This window comes from Macaca mulatta, chromosome 14, assembly GCF_049350105.2.
Source record: "Macaca mulatta isolate MMU2019108-1 chromosome 14, T2T-MMU8v2.0, whole genome shotgun sequence".
Taxonomy (NCBI): domain Eukaryota; kingdom Metazoa; phylum Chordata; class Mammalia; order Primates; family Cercopithecidae; genus Macaca; species Macaca mulatta.
This window is the reverse complement of record NC_133419.1, coordinates 56,479,196-56,503,253: the sequence shown is the minus strand read 5'-3', so window position 1 is coordinate 56,503,253 and position 24,058 is coordinate 56,479,196. Positions and strand designations below refer to the sequence as shown.

Genomic DNA, 24,058 nt, shown 5'->3' with positions numbered 1-24,058 from the left:
TTCTGTCTAAACAATGACATCAGAGATGGCAGGAGTAGGAAGGAACAGACAACATCCTTACCTCCACATTCAGACACATTCCAAGATTCTGGGGTCTTCAGGGTCCCAGAATTTCCTGGTCTTGGGCATGGTTCACAAGTAATTTGTCCTTCCTCATTTTGGAAGGTTCCGTTTGGACATAAAATGCAGCGTTCTTGTGCTCCATCATAATAGGTCCCAGCCCTGCAACTGACTAGCCAAAAGGGAAACAATCTGGTCAGTGTGAACACAAAGGCCAAGGAAGGATGATGTGAGTTCTAGAGATGAAGGCAAATAGATGGCACTGACCACACCACCCACCGCATGCAAACTCCCTGAATACACAGTGTGCCCAGCCTCAGTTCTCTCTGCACACCTCTGCACAGCATGATATTTATTGCCCTGTAAGAGGGGTTTACAGGTCTGTCTCTCCCCAGACCATGAGCTCCTTGAGAACAGGGATCACAGGGGTTCTAATTATTTTTGTAGCATAAGCACTTGATGGTTGAAGAGAGATTTAAAAAAATCCTGGATCTCCCTACTTCACAGGGCTGTTGGAACAATTATAGAGATGAAAATCATTCACTGAACATAGGTCTAGTCCTGGAAGAACAGAGTGTTATTAATTCTGCTTGGTGGCATCCTGAAAGGTGTCCTAGACGAGGTCACATTTGTATCAGGCCTTGAAGGATGAATAGGATCTTCACAGGTGGGAAAGGGGGCAGGTTCTAAAAGTTCATGCATTAAATCAGGAGGAGAGGAAAGAAAAGGTTGGGAACAGACTTCAAAAGTTCTTGAGTGCCAGGCATTTGGATTTTATTCTCCCAGGTAAAGGAATCATTGAAAGGACAGGAGCCAGGTATGGTGGTTTGTGCCTGTGGTCCTAGCTACTGGGGAGGCTAAGGTGGAATCTCCTGAGCCTAAGAATTTGAGTCCAGCCTTGGCAACATAGTGAGAATGAGACCCCTTCTCTAAAAAAGAAAAAAGAAAAGAAAGGAGAGGAAGATGACCAGAAGCTGTGTTTTGAAAAGCTCATTCTCTGGTGGCCAGCTGGGATGGGTAGTGATCTCAAGACTCTTACAAAATAGCACACTTCAGGTTCATAATAAATAATACAATGGGCTGTGAGCAGTGGCTCACACCTATGATCCCAGCACTTTAGAAGGCTGAGGTGGGTGGATCACCTGAGGTCAGGAGTTCCAGACCAGCTTGGCCAACATGGAGAAATCCCGTCTCTACTAAAAACAAAACAAAACAAAACAGAAGCAGAAAAATTAGCTGGGTGTGGTGGCGCACACCTGTAATCCCAGCTACTTGGGAAGCAAGGCAGGAGAATTGCTTGAACTCTGCAATTGCAGAGGTTGCAGTGGGCCGAGATGGTGCCACTGCACTCCAGCCTGGGTGACAGAGTGAGACTCTGTCTCAAAGAAAAAAAAATAAATACAACAAAGCGTAAACGCTGGTAAATAAGGAAATTCATAAACGTTGCTTCTGATTCTATTTCTAGTACTGTTAAACGTAGATTTGTACCTTATTTTAGGCTATGAATATGAAGCAAACTTACCAAATTTGGCTCCCTACTATTCAAACATCATCAACAGAGTCATCAAAGTAGCATTTCTAATGACTAACATTTGTTGAGTACTTATATCAGACACCATGCCAAAAGCTCTACATATAGTATCTCATTTATTCCTCAACATAGCCCTAAGGATTTAGGTGCTATTATTGGCACCATTTTACAGAAACAGAGACTTAGGGAGGTTAATAATTTGGCCAAAGTCCCACAGCTAATTTGTGAAATACTCCTATGGTACTGTAAGATCAAGAGCTTCGAGTTTAAAAGGGAAAAAAGTTATTTAACAAAAGGGCAGATGTAAGTGCAGTTGAAGACTTTATCAAGGATTTTCTATGGGGCTAGGAGAGTTTGACTGGAACAAACATTCTCTATATGTAAGCTGCCAAGAAATAGAAAAAAATTACATGATAAAGTTAACTATTATAGCTCTCCAGTGTCTATAACAAGGGAAATCGGTTTTCATCCTATTCTACAAATGTAATTTGTATATATACTCTTAGGGTTAAACATAGCAAAGGTCTCTGTTGTAAGAAATAAAAGTGTCTTTTCATTATTCATTCCATAATCTTAAAAAAATCAGGCTTTTGGATCATGGTAAGCTAAAATATGCCACATTTTAAATATTATTTCTACAATTCAATGTAACCAATCAATAAAGTCTATCCTAATATCTAAATCTTAAACTCGTATTTCTTGGATTTTCTTTTACAATATTCATGTATCATTTAAATACAATTATATATATATATATTTTTTTTTTTGAGACAGAGTTTTGCTCTTGTTGCCCAAGCTGGAGTTCAATGGCGTGATCTTGGCTCACTGCAACCTCCGCCTCCCGGGTTCCAGCGATTCTCCTACCTCAGCTTCCTGAGAAGCTGGGATTACAGGTGCACACCACCATGCCTGGCTAGTTTTTTGTATTTTTCATAGAAACAGGGTTTCACCATGCCAGCCTGGCTGGTCTCGAACTCCTGACTTCAGGTGATCCACCTGCCTCAACCTCTCAAAGTGTTGGGATTATAGGTATTAGCCACCACGGCTGACCACAATTTTATATTTTTAAAAAATTAAAAGTGAACCAAATTCTTGTTTTATTGGCAAACAATATTATAATGAGATTGATGGCAAACAGAGTATAATTCCAGACTTCTTCTCTAAATGCAGCCCTACTGGATAATGGTTTCCATATCACTCTGGTTCCAGCCCAGCTCTCATGTAAAGCTGGGCTGAATTCTGTACTAGGAATTCACGTTTTACCCTATGTCCCACTTGACTCTTTCAGTGTCTGTAGTGGGCCAGTGAATCAGAGAATAACTCCTTCATGGCTCTAAGGAGCCTGCCTGTCATGAAGACTGGCAGAAAGCAGGTAAAACCAAGGCTGTCCAGAGCCCCTCTGCTCAGCCATTTCTATTTGAAGAAGAGCTGTTTTTATAATACTCATCCATGGAAGGGAAAGTGCCCATATGGTGACAATGATTCCAACAGCCCCGTTAATCATAACTTAGAGTCACATCACCATGGTCTGTTCCATCATGGTTCCTCTGGCAGAAAACAGATGCCCTCGGCAGGTGGACACCACCAGGCCTGGTTCTCACTGAGCTGGGGACCAGGACAGGCTCCTGCTGCTCTGCTGTCCCTTGCTCCTGAGAACTCTTTCAACCTCCACAGCCTTTGCAAGATAACCTTTAGAGAGACCTCACAATATCCCACCTCTGTGCCATTTCTTAACTGCTCGAAGGGCTGAGAAACCCTTCAGGCTGCCCTGTGGAAAAGAGGGCACCAATTCTTTTTCCTCACAATGAAAGGCCTGCTTCACATAAACAAACTCATATTGTCAGTCACCATTTCCATTTTCCTTCCAGAGAGAAAGGCCTGCAGAAATAATTCATGCCAAGCACCTCCCAAATATATTTGATTCTTTCACAAGGTAAAAATGAGCTAAACACTAAAAGGTGACTCTGAAATATCATGAAGGGATGCCTGAAAACAGCTCTTTGCAAATGTGCTGAGAATCTGGCCTGTGGAGACCTCAATCACATGTTCCAGTGGCTTCTCTCTTCTCCTTCAGCAGCCAGCTTGTTTTGCTGCCCAGGACAAAGGAGTCAATTGCCCCCAGAACACTTCACTATCACAGCAAAGCTTTTGTCTGCCTTCAGTGACCATTAAAATCTCATTCTCAAATCCCACACAGCTGTTTTCTCTCCTTCTTTAAAAAAGATATGAGAAAGCTTTTCTGATGCAAAAGGGACAGACCAGCAGGATGAGGATTAATGGCGACAAAGAGGCCTCAAGCCTTGGCCTCTTTTCAGCACTGTGGCCTTTGAGTATTTCAGGCTATGGACAAACACTATGGTCTCTCTGTGGCTCAGATGATGAACCTAATAAAAGGGGTCACCCTCTAGCATTGGACTGTTTTCTTAAGAATCACGCCTTGACTTCTGAAGAAGAGCCACAAGCAGCCTACACGGATTCCCAGGGTGCCCCAGGGCTGCTGCTTTGTCCCAGTTCAGAAGCGCTGGTGCCCCAGGCAGCGCTGGCCTCAGGATCCTGGTTTGAGCTTTCTTTAAATGACTGCCCCCAAGATAACAGGGGACAGTGCCTTCTTGGGCTGAGAGATTGATTTTTCATTGTCCAGGTTTTTGACCTGTGCTCAGGTTTGCTCTTTAAAAACATTCCTATAGTTAGGGCACAGAAATGAGCCCAGCTTGACGCCTTCTTCCTTATTGGGTTCCCAAATGCACACTGTTCTTTCCATGCCTAGTTAACTGGAGTTGAGATTTCACTTCTTTTAGAGTGCCTCTTTTGCCCTCAATTTAAACATTTCTCCAAAGATTTGCCCTTTGCCCTCTTTTCTCTTAATGTTATCTGCTATCCTTGGGATTTCATCTGTTGTCCCTGTGAAGATTCATTTACTCATTCATTCAATAAGTACTTATTGAGCACTCATTATGTGCTGAGTACCGTTCTAGGAGCTGGAGACACAGCAGAGAAGACAGATATGACCCTGTTCTAATGGGGTTCTCAGGGAAGTAAATAAATGAGCAATAAATCTCAATGAGCAAACAAATATGTAATCAAATGCAAGTAGTGGTATGATGAAGAAAAGGAAAACAGGGTAAGAGGACAAAGAAGGGGTAGGGATGGAGTTTGTATGTATGCTATTTTAGAAGTGTGGCCAAGAAAGGCCTTTCTGAACAGAGACCAGAATAAAATGTGGGAAATAGGCTGGGCGCTGTGGCTTACACCTGTAATCCCAGCATATTGGGAGGCTGAAGCAGGAGGACTGCTTGAACCCAGAGTTCAAGACCAGCTTGGGAAATATAGTGAGACCTTGTCTCTCCAAAATCACCTTAAAAAGTTAGCTGAGTGTGGTAGTGCATGCCAGTGGGAGGATAGCTTGAGCCCAGGAGGCGGAGGTTGCAGTGAGCCAAAATCACACCACTGCACTCCAGCCTGGGTGACAGAGCAAGACCCTGTCTAAAAAACAAAGACCAAAACAAAACAAAACAAAACAAAAAACAGGAAATAGCCTTGCAATGAGATTGCCTAATAGCAAGAAGGGCAGTGTAGTAGGAACACAGCATAAGCGGGTAGGGCAATAAGAGATTAACTTTAAAAAGCAAGCAAGGGCCAGATCACACGGGTGCTTAAAAGCCATGGTAAGGAAATTAGAACTTACTCAAAGTATGTTGGAGGTTTGAAATGGGGGAGTGACACAGTCTGATTTATGTTTTTCTTTTCTTTTCTTTTTTCTTTCTTTTTTTTCCTGGAGACAGGGTTGTGCTCTGTCACCCAGGCTGGAGTGCAGTGGAATGATCATGGCTCACTGCAGCCTTGACCCTCCTGGGCTCAAGTGATCTCCCACCTCAGCCTCCTGAGTAGCTGGAACTACAGGCTTGCACCACCATGCCCAGCTAATTTTTTAACTTTTTGTAGAGATGGGGTCTCCTGGGCTCAAGCGGTCCTCCGTCTCGGCATCCCAAAGTGAGCCACTGTACCCAGCCTAATTTATGTTTATAAAAGATGTCCTGGCTGCTGTGTGGAGAACAGACGAAGGCCAGGCAAGGCTGAGGAGAACAGTTCAGAGCCTGGTACAACAGACTGGGCAAGAGATGATGGTGGCTTGAAACAGAGCAGTAACAATAACGGAGAAGGAGAAAACTGGTCGGATAAAGGAAATTACCTGAAGGCAGAGCTGACAGGATTTGCACATGGACTGGATGAGGAACATGACATAAAGGGAGAGATAAAGATGACTCAGGCTTTCGACTTGAGCAACTGGGTGAGGAGAGGTGCCCCTTACTGAGATGCTGCTTTGGGAGGGAGGATGCTGGTTTGATTTGATTTGATGCTTGGGAGGATAAGAAGCTTTGAGATGCCAGTTGGCCATCCAAGTGCAGATACTAAGATGGCACGGATTCTACTGGTGGTCTCTGAGGCGGAATACTACACCTCAGGGGTTGACAAGATGATCCACCGGTGGGAGCACGTTTCTACACCCATGCCTACGAATTTTCACCTAAAATAAGAAACAAACGAAGCTCCCCTGGTTTAGAATATGGTGTAAGAGCAGCCTCTCAGCCAGTCTCCATTTCTGTGAGGCAAAAGACACATGTGAAGAGCCAGGGTCGCCAAGAAAAGAGAAGCACTGGTACCCACAACTCAGGCGCAAGGCACTGACTGACTCTCGCCTCTCAATACATAGAGAACAGTGACAGCTTAGCTATGCCTGGGTAATGAGATGTCCTGACTATATTATCGTGTTTTAACTAAACTAACCATCACAAAATAGAAAGCAGCTTTGATGGATTCCTGGAAAGAACACTCGACTGAAGGGCGTAAACATGACGCGCGCCCATGCGCACCACAGGAGTGTCCGCGCTCCGCGGGCGCATCTTCTGCTCCTAGCACAGCAACCATCCGCGTACGCACCACAGGAGAAGGCCCGCGGCATCTTCTCCTAGCACAGCAGCCACCCATGTCCGCACCACAGGAGAGGACCCGCGGGCGCATCTTCTGCTCCTAGCACAGTAGCCACCTGTGTCCACAGTGGAGCGGAGGTTTCCCATCCAAGACCCCCAGTGGGTGCCTGGAACCTCGGAGAGTACCACACCCTATATACACTAGGGGTTTTCCTGTGCGTGCTTATTCATGATAAAGTTTCATTTATAAATTAGGCACAGCAAGAGATTAACAATAATAATAAAATAAAACAATTATCACAACATACTATAATAAAAAGTTATGTGAATGTGGTCTCTCAAAATATCTTATAGTACTGTACCATTCTTGTGATCTGTCAGTCTGATAACTGAGATGACTACTATGTGACTAACACGCGGGATACAGGGAGGATTCATATCCCAGGCAGGATGGGGAGGGTACACACTGTGGGTATGCGGGATAAAGGGAGGATTCATATCCCAGGCAGGATGTGGAGGGTACACACCGTGGGTACGCGGGATAAAGGGAGGATTCATATCCCAGGCAGGATGGGGAGGGTACACACTATGGGTACGAAGGATAAAGGGAAGATTCATATCCCAGGCAGGATGGAGCAGGACAACACGAGATTTCATCATGCCACTCTGAAGAGTGGGCAATTTAAAACTTACAAATTGTTTATTTCTGGAATTTTCCATTTGATACTCTTGGACCATAGTTGACCCAGGTAACTGAAACCACAGAAAGCAAAACTGCCTATAAGGGGGCATTAGTGTATTAGCTCTTTGTCAAACTACATCATGAGACATAAACAGTTACAATTTAATCCAATCTGTCAAGAGTTCACCTAAAGCACTAGCAATGGTCAAAAAGACTATATGACAAATGGATTTGCAACCACCACTGTCAATAATGAACCTTGCCCAATTGTAAAGATTCTACCTTAAGATGCTAGCCAGTTAGTTTTAAATGTGTTTATTTAATCTTTATCTTGTTCTGTCTTCTGTGATGAATACAGTGTACTAGCCAATAGTGTAAGTATATAGTTTATAAACAAGTAAACATCCATATATGTTTTACTTGGAGAGAGAGAGTGTGTGTGTGTGTTCTTAAATGTTCAACATCTCTGGGACAAAGGAGCTGGAGAGGGCAGTTTCAGAGTTGCCAGCATGTGGTGGCATTTAAAGCTATGGCACTGGGTAAGGTCACCAAGGAGAGTATGAAGACAGAGGAGGGGACAAAGGATTCAGCCTTAGGATAATCAGAAAGTAGGGGAGGAACTGGAACCAGCATTGAAAATGAAAAGGGAGCAGCCAGTGAGGTATGGAGAAGCAGAAGTGTGTTGTGTCTGAAACCCACAGGAAGAAACTGTTTCCAGGAGAGGGAGTGATGAGCGGAGAGAATGCCTCAATGAGGAGTGAGCAAAGGCAACTGGATTCGGCATCACAGAGGTGGTTAGGAATCTTGGAAAAAGTTTCTGTGGAGAGGTTAGGCATGAAAATCAGACTGAAGAGAAATGGGAGGTAAGGAGGCAAAGACAGTATGACTACGGCTCCTTCAAAGAGTTTCGTTCTACACAGAATGGGGGACACAGAAATGAGGCAGTAGCTATAGAGATGCATGAAGTCAATGGAGGGTTTGTTTGGTTTTTAAGACATGAGATGGGTTTGTGTGATATTGGAAATGATCTAGCAGAGGAGAAGAATTCTGAGATGGGAGGGGTCGATGGGGACAACAGCAGGGGCAATATTTTTAAGAAGTTGAGAGAGGACAGGCTCCAGCTTGAGTGGAAGATACAGGCGTGGCCTTAGAGGCATGGGCTGTCCATCCATTTTAACAGGAGACAGGTCTGAGCCTGTGTGGACAGACTCAGGATTAGGCAAGTTAGGCTGGGCATGAAGAGAAGAAGTTGTTTCGCTGGACTCCCAGACACCCATGGACACCTCTGCCTAGAAATCTTGTTGCCCAAGGAGCACTTCTCTCCCTGGCCTCTGGCTTTACTCCTCTTATAGAAGCATCTCTATTCTCCCAGTCAACAAGGCTCCAAATCACAGCTCTCCCTGGCTTCTCTCCTCACTGCCCTGTCACTCAGCGGCAGCATCCTACAGCTGTGTCCCTTCTCTCTATCCCCTTGGCACAAATGTCCCTTAGATCCTCACCATCTCTTATTTGGATTGCTGCAGTAACCTTCCAAGATTCCCTCTGACTTTCTGTCCCTCCCTGCCTCCACTCTTTCCATTCTACCATCAGATGCACCTTTCTATAATCTCTTTCTGATTGCTTCACTCCCTGGCTCAAAAACCTCCTTGCCTTGCCTTCCTGCACTCCTTTCAGTTTCTCTGACTCAATACTCAGGCTTTAGCCTCCTTTTATGTATCTTTTTTCATCCTTTCTCATGCTCTCTCAAGAACCTATTTTTTCCTGCTTCTCCGATAAATCTCTTTTGATTATTTCTTCCCCAGTGATCACATTCATTTCATCATTCAACCAACCTCCTGCCTTTTTCTTAGTGCCTCCTGCATATGAAACAGGGCAGGGTGAGATGAGGGATGTATGGGAAGCAAGTGCCAGGATCACAGGCCAAATCAGAATCCTCTGAGCTCAGCCCACCTCTTTCCTCTTCTCAGTCCCCAATCCATGTCATCCCCAAATGCTGCTCGTTTTTCCTTGTAAATATTTCTCTAACCCATTGCTGTTTCTCTATCTAGGACCTGCATGTTCTCAATATCTCATAGGCAACATATTCAAAAGCCCCCAGATTGGAATTTCTGCCTCTAATTCTGCTCCCTTCAGTATAGTCAGAGAGATCTTTCTAGAATACACATATGACCTGGACACTTCCTGAGTAAATGGCAACATGTCACCTAGAGATAAAGTTGAGGCTCCTTAGCAACATATCCAAGGTCTCCATGAGTTGGCCATGCCCTCCCATTAGCCCAGTTGTCCACCACATTCTACCTGGTACTCCAGGTTTAGTGACACTGACATGTCAATAATCGCCTGTGCGTACCTTGCTCTTCCTCATTTCCCAAGGCTGTTCCTTGGGCTGAATACTCCTCCCCACTTAGCCATCATCTATGCATCCTTCAAAACTCTACGTAGGCTTTCTCTCTTTGGGGAAGGCATCTCTGACCCTTCCCTGGAGGGTTAAGTGTGACCCAATGGATGGTATCTTACTTACCTAGGCCTCCTCAGCACTCCCCACAGAGTTGGTACATGGAGGGCTATGCATATGAGTACAGCATGAGTAAGATGATCCCAGGGCACAGGCTGAACCCAGGAGAGGTGAGGACATTCAAATTGAGAAGAATATAGACTCGTGGCCAGGTGCAGTAGCTCACACCTGTAATCCCAGTACTTTTGGAGGCTGAGGCAGGTGGATCACTTGAGGTCAGGAGTTTGAGATCAGCCTGGACAACATGGTGAAACCTGTTTCTACTAAAAATACAAAAATTAGCCAGGCGTGGTGGCAGGCACCTGTAATCCCAGCTACTCAGGAGGCTGAGGCAGGAGAATCGCTTGAACCTGGGAGGCAGAGGTTGCAGTGAGCTGAGATCATGCCACTGAATCCAGCCTGGGTGATAAGAGCAAGACTGTCTCCAGAAAAAAGGAAAAAAGAATAGACTCAAATCAGATCTGGATTTCAATCCTGCCTCTGCCACACTTACTTGCTGGGTGACGTTGTGGAAAATGCTTGTCATCCTGTGTCTCAAGTTTCTTTATATGTAAAAAGGGATGAGTTAATACAGACTTGGGATGAGGATTAAATGAGATAATATAGGTAAAGTACTTAGCACAGGGCTGAACACAGTGTCAGTGTTCAATGCATGTCAACAGTTTACTCAATCATGTTTTTAAAACTTTTTTAATTAAAAGAATTTCCTATTCAGTCTGTGTGTTAAATATTGGTCAAATACTGGCCTATAGTGCTAATACAGATTTTATATTTTCCTCAGTTTAAACAAGAAAGGAAATCTCTGCCTGATCATTTCCAAATCATTTCTCAATTTCGAAAGAATTCAGAATAGAATATCTGAGCCAGGCACAGAGGCTTACGCCTGTGATCCCAGCTACTCGAAGGCTGAGGTGGGAGGATCACTTGAACGCAGGAGTTCAAGACCAGCCTGAGCAACATAGCAAGACCCCGTCTCTAAAAAATAGAATAATAATAATCTTAAAGAAGAAGGAAATGCTCAGCTCCTTCCTGCCTTAGGCCCTTTGGATTTGCTGATCCTCCCCCATTACGGAGCTCCCCCACACCCCCCAGGCCCTACCATCAGCACGTTGCACGCCAGCTGCTCCTCCTCACTTAGGCCTTGGTGCTTGACCACTTTGCTCCTAGTCACTTGCTCCGAGAGCCTTTCCTGGCCACCCTATGGAGAATAATCCTCCCTCTAATCCTCTCTGTTTTATTCTCTTCATAGCACTTAAGCTTTTGAAATTATCGCTTTACTTTTTAATTTCTGTTTTCCTCTGTTACAGTGTGAACTTCATGAGAATAGGCCCTTTGATTATTATGTTCTTAATTGCTTCATCCCAAGCACACAGAGTGGACAGAATGGTACTCGATTAATACTAGTTGAATTAATGTTTCTCAGTTGCTACAGAGGAACAGCAGTAAGCTGTTACAAACCGAATTAAATGTTCCTAGTCTCTCAAGAACCCAGGCACTAAAATACTTCCCAGTTTGCCAGTTGTCTGGATTGTTTCTTCTAAAAATCTCAGCAAGTTTTAAAAACAACCAAATACAGTATATATACATACATACATACATACATACATATATACACACACACACATGCATACACACATGTATATTATCCGGTGTATTTCTTAAATAATGTATCTTTTAGCTGGTATTATGAAAGTACAATAGCTAGACGTCCATGTGATATAGTTAATTTTCTTTAGACATTAAGAACTTTATGAAGTACTGTAGAGCTTAAGAAATTTGTTCCTTGGAGACTATAATCATTTCTTTTTTGCCATCTTGCTAAAATTGATCACAGATGGTACAAAGGTCACTTGGAGAGCAGGCTGTCCCCAAAGTCCCCAAATGCCAAATTAATGAGACTTTACTATATAAAATAACAATAAGAAAGAAAATATACAATTGGTCAGAAGTGATTATTTTCTCTGGTGTAAGTTAGGACTTTAAAATTTATTTTTTAATGATATTCAAAGGATAAACAGTTTAATGCAAAAATAGGCAAAGAATATAGATGTTCTCAGAAGAAGGAATCCAAATGACCATAGGCATAAGACAGCATGCTTAGTCTTACTAATAAAGAAAACCAAGTTAAAATGACTTTTTTTTTTTTTTTGCTTATCAGATTTGCAAAAACAAAAAGGATCAATGATAAATAATCCATGTTAGCAAAGATGTAGGGCTATAAACACTCCAATGTTGGAAGCAACATGCATTGGTATGATCTTTTGGGAAAGTAATTTGGCAGTATCTATTAAAATTTTAAGTATACAAGTTCTTTGAGTCGGCCATTGTACTTTTACAAGTCTATCCTTCAGAAATATTGGCCATGTGTAAAAGAATGATATTCACTGAGCGCTATTCGCAATAGAAAAATTAGCAATAACTTCTATGTTCACCAATAGGGGTAGGGCTAATCAGTACTGGTGTCTTCAAACAAATACAGCCTGGGAAGCTGTAAAAGAAATGAGGTTGCTCTTCTATCATGTTAGAGAGATGTTCTTGATCTACACTAAGTTAAAAACAACACATAGCACTATTCAAATTGTATTGATATTTGTTTTTTATTTTGTTAAGATAGGCTCTTGGTTTGCCACCTAGGCTGCAGCGCAGTGACACAATCACAGCTCACTGCAGCCTCAAATTCCTGGGCTCAGATGATCCTCCCGCCATAGACTCTTGAGTAGCTGGGACTACAGGTGCTACCAACCAACATAGTGAGACAGAGACAGAGTCTCACTATGTTGCCCAAACTAGTATTGAACTCCTGGCCTAAAGTGATCCTCCACTTTGGCCTCCCAAAGTGCTGGGATTACAGATGTGAGCCACTGCATCCAGCCTATTTAAATTATATATATATATATATATATATATGTTTATTCATACGTAAACATATAGTCAATTTTCAACACAGTAGCCAAAGTTATCTTTTGAAAACACGTCAGTTACTCCTCTGCTCAAAGCCCTCCACTGGCTTCCTTTCTCATCAGATTCGGGATCAGGGTCCTCCCTGGTTTTGAGTTCCCTCTGCTACTGCTCTGCCCTTGCTTTCCCTCCCTGACTCTCTCGGCTCTCATCCTTCTGGCCTTCCTTCCAGTACCTTGGGGTTTTCCTATTTATTGTTTCCTTTGCCTGAAACTCTCTTCCCCCAGATATCTCCATAGCTTGCTTCTTACTGTCCTTTGGGTCTGCCCAAATGACACTTTGCAATGAGGCCTTCCCTGACCACAGTCTGCACTTTGGGGGAGTAGGCTCCTCATCCCTCACCCCTCACCTTGGCCTGGCACTTTCCATTCCACTTCCCTGCAGGCCTGCTTTCCATATCCCTATCGCCCTCTGCTACATGATAGTAGTATCTTTCCTTGTTTATTGGTTGGTTGTCTACCTTCTTCCTCTAAAATTGTAAAGTCTGTGTGGGCTGAGATGTTTGCTTGTTTCTTTATTGCTGGATTCCTGGTATCTAGAATGGTACCTGGCACACAGTTGGTGCTCAATAAATATTTATTGAATGAATATATAAAATGTCCTTTTTATATGTGCATAAAAACAGTTACGGAAAAATAACACAGCAAACTATAACAGGGATTACTGCTGGGGAGTTGGATTAGGGAGCTGTGGAGAAAACTTTTATCTTTACTGTATACATTTCTGTGCCATTTGAAACATGCACTACTTTTGTAATTGAAAACTAAATTTAAAATATTTAAAAAGATAAACATAACATATTTAAAAAAATAAACATCTCTCCTGGAAGGAGAGATGGAAGTGACTCCATTTTTTTGGAGCTCTTTTCTGCAGATACTGAAAATCATTTCTAAAAAGAACTATCCTAGGCTTATCTCCACTGTCTGTACCATCCAGAGTTCAGAAAACATCAGCAAGCCTTGTCTTTATGAAGTCCTAACACCATCAAATAGACCAGGACTAGAAGATACACACACACACACACACCCACACACACCACCTTGCCCATGCCACATGCTGCCTGCTGTATAAAAAGCCTTTCTAATTAACACATCTGACACTTCTTTATACCCACTTCCTCCCTCAGCAAGAAGGAATGTCACTGGTAAGCTGTTTTCTCTACATGGTAAAATCTTCAACATTGCTGTCAGACCTGGACCTGATTTGATGCCATGAGGGCTACAAAATTCATCCAGTGTTTGAGGGAGCTCCTGAGACAAGACACATTGGCTCCCCTAGAAACAAATAAAACCTAATTTAGCATGACAAGCATCTCAGGGACACATTCACACACCACAACAGCTACACAAACCCTCTACCGAATGTCTTTCTTTTTTTTTTTTTTTGAGACGGAATCTTGCTCTGTCGCCCAGGCTGGAGTGCAGTGGCACGATCTCGGCTCACTGCAACCTCCAACTCCCTGGTTCAAGGGATTCTCCTGCCTCAGCCTCCCGAGTAGCTGGGCGTGTAGGCACGCGCCACCATGCCCCACTAATTTTTTGCATTTTTTAGTAGAGGTGGGGTTTCACCATGTTGGCCAGGATGGTCTCGATCTCCTGACCTCATGATCTGCCCACCTTGGCCTCCCAAAGTGCTGGGATTACAGGTGTGAGCCACTGCGCCTGGCCCTGAGTATCTTTCGTAGGCTGTTGTGGTCATGAAGCCCCTGTTAAGTAACTCCTGCTCCTTATCCTTGGGCCTTTACTCCCCAGGAACATACCCATGGTAGTATTAGTGATACCCTTACTGGGAGCCAGTCCATGCAGCCCTTGACATAGGTTTTCTTGACTTCTTAACTGGCCACAAAGACTCCTTGGCCAGTCTGCGAGGCCTCACCCCAACAGGATAGCAGACGGGGGAGGGGTGCAGTGGAACCCTGAGAGGCCAGGAGGGCCCTGACAGTCTCTGCAACTCATCCTGGAAAGTAGGGCAGCCATAGCCAACTCTCACCACTATTTTAGTATGGAAACTGGAACTCTTAGAATTTTAAATGAGAACAGATCAACCAGCTGGGCTGTTTTTACTTTTTCCCCTCTTTGTTTCTTTTTAAGAGAATCAGCTGGAATGAAAGTCAAGACTATCTGGAAACCAGCCCCTTGCAGACAGTTCCACTTGATTTTGCACTTGATTTTCACTAAGTTTTGGCAAAGCAACAAATTTGAGCTGTGGGGCTAAGGCTGACAATTCTCTGGACCAAGTGCCCCTGGATTCAGCTTGGCTTATTTAGAAACACACATTCTTACTCCTTAGTTAAGCTTTATTGCTTAGGCCTCATGATTCTACTGACACTTTGGAAAAGGACATCAGTTTATCCTGGAGAAATCTAGTTACTGAAATTCACCCAGCTTGGGACCAGAGCATAGGCTTTGGAATCAGAACATCAGTGTGATCTTAAGCAAGAAAACTTAGCCCTCTAAGCTTCAGCTGTTAAATGCAGTTAGTCATACCTACCTGGGAAGGTTACTGTTAGGATTAATTGAGATAATGCAGACATGAGACTTACTGTTATGCTTATGACAGATAAGAACTCAATACATCATTATCATTTTTACTGTAAAGTGAGACCCAATTTTTCCCATCTAAGCCTTTTCAGATAAAATCTCCCATAATTGCCCAGAAGGGTCCCTTGTGACAAATCTCTAAACTGACCATCCTAGAACCTCGTGTCCTGGACCCTCTTGCTAGCTTTATCAGAGAGACAGAACTGATGCTGCTCAAGTGCCAGGTCTCAAATTTAATTCTGAAATACCATCACCAACACAACCCATACAATGGAACTGACACTATTAGGAGCCCTGGGCTGAAGCTCCGGGGTCTCATAAGGCAGCCAAGCAGCCCCCTAGCTTTGCCTGTGCACAGAACTACGGACAGGAGCTTATTCATTGTCATAGTTGGCCAAGCCAGAGGAAGACCGTAAGAGTAGCTGTGATGACAGAGTGTGGAGAAGGCTCGAGGGTGCCTTACCCCTGCAGTTCTGCCCCAGCCAGGGAAGACTGCCGCCCCTCAGACCTGTAAAGGGCAACACCCCTCTTCTCATCAACCTTGCCACTTCTTTCCTGTTCCTCAAGTCAACAAACATTTTAGTGCCCACCACAAGCCAGATGCTATGCCAGGCGCTGAGGACAGAGAGGTGAATGAGATCAGTCTCACTCCAGGGAGCTCTGGGCCTAGCAGGGACGACAGACACAAACGCGACAGTTACTAGGAAACAGAGGGCTGCCCGGAGTGTTCTCTAAAGAGAGCCCTGAGAAAGGAGGATGGGCCAGACTTGCTTTCGGTTACCCTGAGTGTTTATGGAGCCCAAGGCTGTTCTGTTAGCAAGAATGTCCCAGGCCACTCACCACACTGGTTTTCTCCATGACCCTGGCCCACTCCACAGGACTCTGCCTGGCGTTCAGATGTTCTGGGAGGCTTTTTAGCCACGTCGAGGTTCATGCCTGAGAGCTGGAGGTGAAACTGCTCCCTGTGGACAGCCTTTCTGAGCGTGCGGATGGCTTTCCGGAGCCGCTTCTCGGTTCGCTTTACAATGCAGCTCAGGTCACAAGAAGCTACAGAAACAAGAGGGACAGCAGTGCGGGAGAGGTCAGGCTGCAGCGTGTGACAACGGCAGATCAACTGCAGGCCCTACCAACACCCCGAGCTCCCTGTGGACCGAATGGGGAGAAACCTGGAGGGGGCACCTAGCAGGCTGGGCAGCATTTGATTCAAACAGAAATTTGTGGATCAAAATGGTAGCTTTGGGTTTTTATGAAGCAGAGAAAATCATCAGGTTCTAAACCAATTCAGTTTAGTTTCAGGGTGAAAAAAACAGGAGATACTTCAGTGTTTGCATTATTTTCCCCCAAGAATGATAAAAAGTGAAAGGCAAAGAAATAAGGAGCAAGCCGTGAGAAGCCTGGCAATGTAGACTGTTTTCAAACCAACCTGTCACCTCCTTTTGGTTAGTTTCAAGCTCAAACTGAACAGTGATAAACATTTCCTTAGAGGCGCTTGGTCGGCCAGGGGCTCCTGGGACTTGCTTGCCAGAGCTGCATGTAAGGTTTACGTAGCGGAAGCTCTCTTTTACTGAGCTGTGCTTCTCTGTATGAAGAAACAAAATTATCGGAAGCCAAATCCTGGCAAAGCACTCAGCTGAACATTTGCTAGAGCTCAGTAAACATTTCATTAAAACAACTCTCAAGGGACTAAGTGATTACCTCCAGATGCCAAGACACTGCAAGCCCTCAACTTGGAGCGCAATGACATTTTAATTTTGAAGACCTAGTATTGCCTCCTATATAACTTTACAATTTAGCTCTTGAAAATTCTTTTCATGAATAAATGCTAGATGTTTCCGACTGGCCACATATGTGGGAGACAAGAACCAGGGGTCATCTTGCATTCTTTACTGACGGTTTGCTAACGTGTGCTTACATTCTCACAGTTGGTTTGCATAAAGCTGGATGTGCCAAGCAGGGGCTGAGGCTGCAAATAAGGAATGAGCACAAGAGTGGAAAGGAAACCAACTACTACTTTCAGGCAATCTGACCTTGGAAGTCATTCTAACCTGAAGGGAAAGCTGGAACGCCCGTCAGCAGTAATGTCTCATTTTTAAATAACCAGGAGCAATAAATGGCACAAAGCATTAACAGAACCAAACAATATCATGAAGGCATCTAGGATGAGAGTGGAAGTGTTGCATGAGACAGGGCTTTGCACATCCTTCTTCCTGACTTGACTGTCTCCCCTCTCACCATGGTTTCCAGTGACTCTGTTAACCCTCACCAAAGAGCAGGTCCACATATCAACCACTCCATGAATTTGTCTCTATTTCAGAATCTTCATTGAAATGAAGTATTACCTGTATCAGATTCTTCTTTAACATTACAAGGACATTCAAGCCATAGGTCAACAGGGGCCACAGGAAGGAGGCAAATTTATTTCTTCTCTATATTTTTCCCCTAAAGATTTATCTTACCTTTTCAAAAGGGTAACTTCAAATCTCAAACTGAACAGATTCTCATTTTAAATCTTTTTCCCTTTCGATGTTCCATATGTATTTTTTTAACTTTCCATTTTGAAATAAGTAGATTTATAGAAAAGTTGCTAAGATAGTATAGAGTTCTCACATAACCTTCACTCAGTCTCCCCTTACGTTAACATCATACATTTATCAAAACTAAGACATTAACACTAGTACAATCTCATTAAGTAAACTACAGGCCAAGTCTATTTTTATCATTTTATTTATTTTATTTCATTTTACTGAGATAGGGTCTCGCTCTGTCGCCCAGGCTAGAGTACAGTGGTGTCAACACAGCTCACTGCAGCCTCCAATTCCTGGGCTCAAGTGATCCGCCCGCCTTGGCCTCCTGAGTAGCTGGGACTACAGGCATGAACCACTAGGCCCGGCTAATCTTTTTGTAGTTTTCATAGAGATGGGGTTTTGCCATGTTGCCCAGGCTGGTCCCAAACTCCTGAGCTCAAGCAATCTGCCTGCCTTGGCCTCCCAAAGTGCTGAGATTACAGGTGTGAGGCACCATGACTGGTTCAAATCTATGTTTAAACAATGCTCCCTCCCTCCACTCCTGAGATTTAAAAGTATAAATGCTCACTATGGTTAATTTGGAAAATGCAGAAAAAAAGTTAAAATTACCCATCATCCTCCCACCCAGATGTAACCACTACTAAATGATATCATGAGTTTTGTGTTTCTTCTAGCACACTTTTTCTTACACAGTTTGGATTGTATTAGATATACAGAATGTTTCTCTCCTGCTTTACATCTCAGCATTATAACAAGACCATTTTCCTGTGTCGTTAAACATTCTTTGAAAACATAGAATTAATAGCTGCATAATATTCCATCAAATGGAGGTACAAAGTTACTTTAAATTACTTACTTAAAATAGGCAGGCAAAAGTGACTAGAGTGAGCTTTAGGTTTATTTGTCTGTGTGATTTGAGAGTAGATTGGGAAAAGAAGCCTCCCTAATACATGAATCCTGATCCTTTTTATTTTTAATCTCTAAAAGTATTCTATAAAATAATACTGGAAATGTGTGCTGGGAAAGAAAAAGGAATGTTAGATTCTGCTCTTTACAACAAGGCCAGTTCTACTTGGATGGTATTTGCTTTGCTGAAGCCAATGGGGTCACTGCTTCCAAAAACTAGACCCAGCAGGAAAGCTGGATATTAGATCTTTGTTCATCAAAGTTATCCTTTCTGAGCCAAACTTTTTTTCATTTCTTTGGCTTATATTTCAAGCAAAATCTGAGATCTAGAAAATTTAACCCAATATGATCACAAATTGCTAATTCACCTGAAGCCCTTATTGACTTCTATGAACTCGTGGGTTTCCCCAGAGCCTCACCTATACCATGCAAAGGAAGCCCCGAAGTATGACCCCAGAACTACACAAGCGTGCTAGGTTATGCTCTTCTTCCTCTTGGGATGAGTCCCTGCAGGTTCTGGATGGCTCAATCCCATCTGCAGTGTGCTTGGATCAGCTGGACAGCCCCTGGCCCCCATAGACCTCCAGTTTGGTTGGCTGCAGGCCCCTTCCCACATGCAGGCAAGTTCCCTACACCAACCATCTGATTCATACCTGGTAGTGCTGGTCGCAGACCCTCGGGAAACAGCTCAGCCTTTTTCAAACTACACTTGCCTTCATTTAGCTTAAAGGTTACACTTGTCCTGACGGTGTCGACATCTTCAGAAAGAAACAAGTGAGAGATGTTACCTTCAGAGGCAAAGGAATGGAGACACCAGATGGGAAGCAGCAAGCTGTCCATTGGCGGCTCCCACCACACACAGCACACCCTGAGCCCCTCTCCGACCCTGAGGCCAAGAGTGGCTTGGATCATGGAGTGCCCATTGCCCTGGACTGGGGCCACCAGGAGCCTCCTAAAAATTATAGTTACCCCCTCATATGAGAGACAAATCCAGTGTTCAAATATAACAGAGGCCATCCTGGCCAACATGGTGAAACCCCATCTCTACTAAAAATATAAAAATTAGCTGGGCGTGGTGGCACATGCCTGTAATCCCAGCTACTTGGGAAGCTGAGGCAGGAGAATTGCTTGAACCCGGGAGGCGGAGGTTGCAGTGAGCTGAGATTGCACCACTGTAGTCCAACCTAGGCAACAGAGTGAATGAGACTCCATTTCAAAAAAAAAAAAAATTATCTATCTATCTATCTATCTATCTATCTATCTATCTATCTACCTACCTACCTCTAAAACTGAGGGTCAAAAATAGCCTCCATCGTGAAATAAAACATGAAGTCATTTTTGTGCCTTCCTGAGAAAGAAGGCCAGAATCCCCTAGTTCAAATCTGGATAAGCCCATTTGGCAAAATGGTGAAGGGCAGATTTTCCTAAACAAGCCTGTTGTGGGAGGACAGGGCTGAGGGAGCTGTCGTTCCAGACACAGATGGCACTCACTAAACCTGGCTAGGCTGTGAGGTCTGAGAGGGAGTGAGGGTCCCACTTTGAGGGCCTGATGTGCAAAATTCTGTTCTCCTCCCAGGGTCGGTCAGTCTTAACCACACGGTAGCTTCTGGAGTCAATGCCCTAGTTCTTTTAAGTTGTGGTGAGAACTTGAGCAAGTTACTTAATCTCCCTAAGCTTCAGTGTCCTCATCTGTAAAATAGACATAATTATAGTATCTATATTACCAGGCTGTTGTAAGGATAAAATGAGATAATGCGTTTAAAAAAAGGAAAATGTTTAGCTCCCTGCTTGGTACATAGTAATAACTGAATAGCTATTAGCTATTTGCTTGTCCACCCTTGGGGTGGCCCAAATCACCAAGGAACTATTGCTGAGGGATTTGGTGAAACAGACCATGATGTCTGCCCTGGCTGAGTCCAAACGTGCATTGAAAGGGGCAGTGAAGGACAGTGCTTGAGACTCTGCACCAAACTGCCTGGGTTCAAATCCCAGCTCCCCTATTTCTTATCTAAACCACTTTGAGTAAGTTATTTCACCTCTCTGAGCCTCAGTTTCTTCATCTGGTTAATGAGAATAATAATAAAATTTCCCCAGAGGGTTGTAGTATGGCTTAAGTCAGTTAATACGTGTACTGTGGTGGCTGGCATATTTGAACTGCTCAGTCAACGCATGAGAGCTGTACTGTCTTGCTTTGAGTCTCCAGCTTTGCTATATGTAATATGGACATCAGGATGTAATATGAACCTCATTCAGGTGTTCTGATGACATAAGGACAAAGGCGTCTATATCCGGGAGGACACAGGCTCCTAAAAACCTTGGATTTCACTCATCATCTTTTGACAAACAGGAAAGGGTTTGGGCCCCTTTCTCGGCACAGAATTCCTGCTGCCCCTGCTTTGCCTATTTCTATCCATGCCATAAGCCCCAGGCACATTCCCTTAGCCTTTGAGGTGCTCTGGAGTACAGCCCGCTGGTCCCGGAGTTCTGTGGGCCTCTGCCCAGGATGATGACCCACCAGGGCTGACCACAGCCTCCTAACGTACAGTGGCCACACAGTAAGTATCTGTTACACGGGAGAGTCACATTCCGGGCACCAGGACTGCAGGCAACAACAATCTGGAACATGCTCACAGCATCAAGGAAATCAAGATTAAAAAAACAAAGCCAGCGTCCAAGAACAGCACCCCATGAATGAAGCCCCTTGAACATGGTGAGCCCCCAGAGAGAACATGCAGATTTGGTAATATTTGGTAATTACCCCCAAAAGCAGAGTCATTTGATTTTTGTTGTTTGCTCCTGAGAGGAGAGGAAGAGCCACAGGTGACAGAGTAGGCCCCTTGCAGTCCTGACAGACAGAATGTGAATTGTCAAATGCATAAGCAAGGTCACAGGCTATCCTGGTAGCAGCTAAACTCTCCCCCCACCCCACTCCACATGGGCCACTAGAAAAACGCCCAGCATACGGGGTCTTGAAGCATGGACCTCTCAAAGCATTGTGGCTGGGGCATCGGGTGGAGGACCTGGAAGCCCTCTGAGGGAATCTAACACCTGGAGGCCAGAAAGGCCTGGCCCTGGCGTGAGGACCTGCCCCGGGAAATGGGCCCCACTCACCTGAAGAGAGGTGAATGCCAGAATGACATCTGAGGAAGCACCCGTCTCCTCCACCACTCTTACCACAGTGCAGGGACACACGGGGTGACACACTTGTGGGCAGGAGCCCCTTCACTTCTAGACAGGACAAAACAGACACTTACAGAAAGAGAAGGACATTTCTAAGTATGACAAGGATGGTTGAGTCCCATGCACCAAAGTCCCCAAGAAAAGAAGGGAGAGCTGATGCCCGGCATAGAACATAGATGCTAGGCCTGATTCCCACCGAGGGAAAGGAGCCCCTGATATGCCATCTCTTCATGCAGAAAAGCAACCAGGAAAACAGAAGTGAGTTCCAACTTACACAGAAGCACAGAAGGAAACACTAAAGATCCTGCAAAGTATCTCCTGTTTTTGAACTATTTAAAGAACGGCTGCTGCAGCTGGTGGGAAAGTCAGTGGAGGGAGGTTTGGGTGGGACGTGGGAGCGCGCAGAGCTGCACTGCCTCTGGGTCAGTGGCCAGCCCGTTGTCTGAGTCTGTGCCTCGGTTCCCCTTACCCACACAGTCTTTTTTATTCCAGTGGAGCTTGTACCCAGGGTGGCACTGGCATTCGTAGCTGCCCACTGTGTTCACACAGACCTGCTGACAGCCTCCGTTGTTGACGCTGCACTCATTGGTGTCTGCGGAACAAAATACTCTCGTCACAGCAACCTGTCACTGAACGGGCTGATATGGTCCCTCCCTTGAGGAAGGAGCAGCAGGAGAGTCACAAGGTTGAAACTCACTAACCAAAGGAAGATGCTGAATGCCTTTAGCATGAGCACTTGGCACCAGCTGACTACACACCCCACTCCCCACTCAGCGAATTTCCTGGCATGAGGCTCAATAAGGCCTTCTCAAGCTCTATTTTTTTTTTTTTTGAGGTGGAGTTTTGCTGTTGTCACTCAGGCTGGAGTGCAGTGGTATAATCTCAGCTCACTGCAACCTCCGCCTCCCAGGTTCAAGCAATTCTCCTGCCTCAGCCTCCCAAGTAGTTGGGATTACGGGCATGTGCCCCCACGCTTGGCTAATTTTTGCATTTTTAGTAGAGATAGGGTTTCACCATCTTGGCCAGGCTGGTCTTGAACTCTTGGTCTCAGGTGATCCACCTGCCTTGGCCTCCCAAAGTGCTGGGATTACAGGTGTGAGCCACCACACCCAGCCTCAAGCTGCATTCTTTTCCAATCCATTCCTCCCTTAGCAACACCTAGTGTCCAAATTCAGATACTGCACAGACTTCTACTTTAAAACTCTACCATCCTCCTGAGCTGCCTAGCAAGGGAGGCAGATAGAACTGGGACTCCCTGTTTAACCATCTACACAGTTGAGGCACAGAGAAAGAGAAATGACTGCACTAATTCTCATCAACCTGAGACTGAGTCCAGGTCAAAAGGTGGCTCCACCTAAACCCAGACATACATCCATACTCAGGGTACATTTCCTCGAGGTTTCCTGATGGACTGGGAAGAGTATGTTTTTGGCCATGCCAAGGATGTGTTGAAAGGGAGAAGGAAGATAATTGTCACTAGCAAATCACTAGTGTATGTATATATAGATATAGATATAGATATAGATATAATTTTTTTTTCAGACGGAGTTTCGCTCTTATTGCCCAGGCTGGAGTGCAAGGGCACAATCTCAGCTCACTGCAACCTCCATCTCCCGGGTTCAGGTGATTTTCCTGCCTCAGCTCCCAAGTAGCTGGGATTACAGGCATGCGCCACCAGGCCCGGCTAATCTTGTATTTTTAGTAGAGACAGGGTTTCTCCATGTTGGTTAGGCTGGTCTCGAACTCTCGACCTCAGGTGATCCGCCCGCCTTCCCTCCCAAAGTGCTGGGATTACAGTTGTGAGCCACCACGCCCAGTGTATCCATTCTTCTAAAGCACAAGACACAAGGACTGGGCAGGAAGTATTTAAGCCAGTGGTTCCCAAATCCTATAGATCCTCAGGAAGATGACCTTGGAAGCCCTAGTCATTCTGAATTGGAATCTGAACCTGTATTCTCAAAGATTGCTGGGTGAATCTGATGACTGGGGGAGTGGAGTGGGAGTCAGGTGGTACCAAATCCAGTTTATGGCATAGCCTGCTTGACCATGAGGTTATCAGACATGAGAACATGTTGCAAAATGGGCACAGAGTGGAGAGAGAAACTTCATAGTTCTGCTTCCAGCTTAAAGACCTAGTTGTAGGACTCAAACCAAGGCTTTGCAGCCAGTTCCTATGCACGGCAGGGCCGTGGAATTGGTGGGTGCCCACAGTCTGAGGACTGTGACTTTACTA

General features: G+C 44.6%; 1 protein-coding gene across 14 annotated transcripts in view; it reads right to left on the bottom strand.

Moving 5' to 3' along the window:
• The window catches only part of SCUBE2 (signal peptide, CUB domain and EGF like domain containing 2), a 73,666-nt gene that overhangs the window by 14,448 nt on the left and 35,160 nt on the right, over positions 1-24,058 (bottom strand). For 5 of the 14 annotated variants that reach the window (XM_077963507.1, XM_028833703.2, XM_077963511.1 and 2 more), the window contains 7 exons: positions 22,295-22,417; positions 21,757-21,873; positions 21,404-21,490; positions 19,299-19,403; positions 16,638-16,793; positions 16,055-16,261; positions 62-232 (listed from right to left, as the gene is read on the bottom strand). In XM_077963507.1, coding sequence (XP_077819633.1) covers positions 62-232; positions 16,055-16,261; positions 16,638-16,793; positions 19,299-19,403; positions 21,404-21,490; positions 21,757-21,873; positions 22,295-22,417 — 966 coding nt within the window. Of the gene's footprint in view, positions 1-61; positions 233-16,054; positions 16,262-16,637; positions 16,794-19,298; positions 19,404-21,403; positions 21,491-21,756; positions 21,895-22,294; positions 22,418-24,058 lie in introns of all 14 variants that reach the window. The other 9 variants (XM_077963508.1, XM_077963510.1, XM_077963509.1 and 6 more) reach the window with 6 other exon arrangements.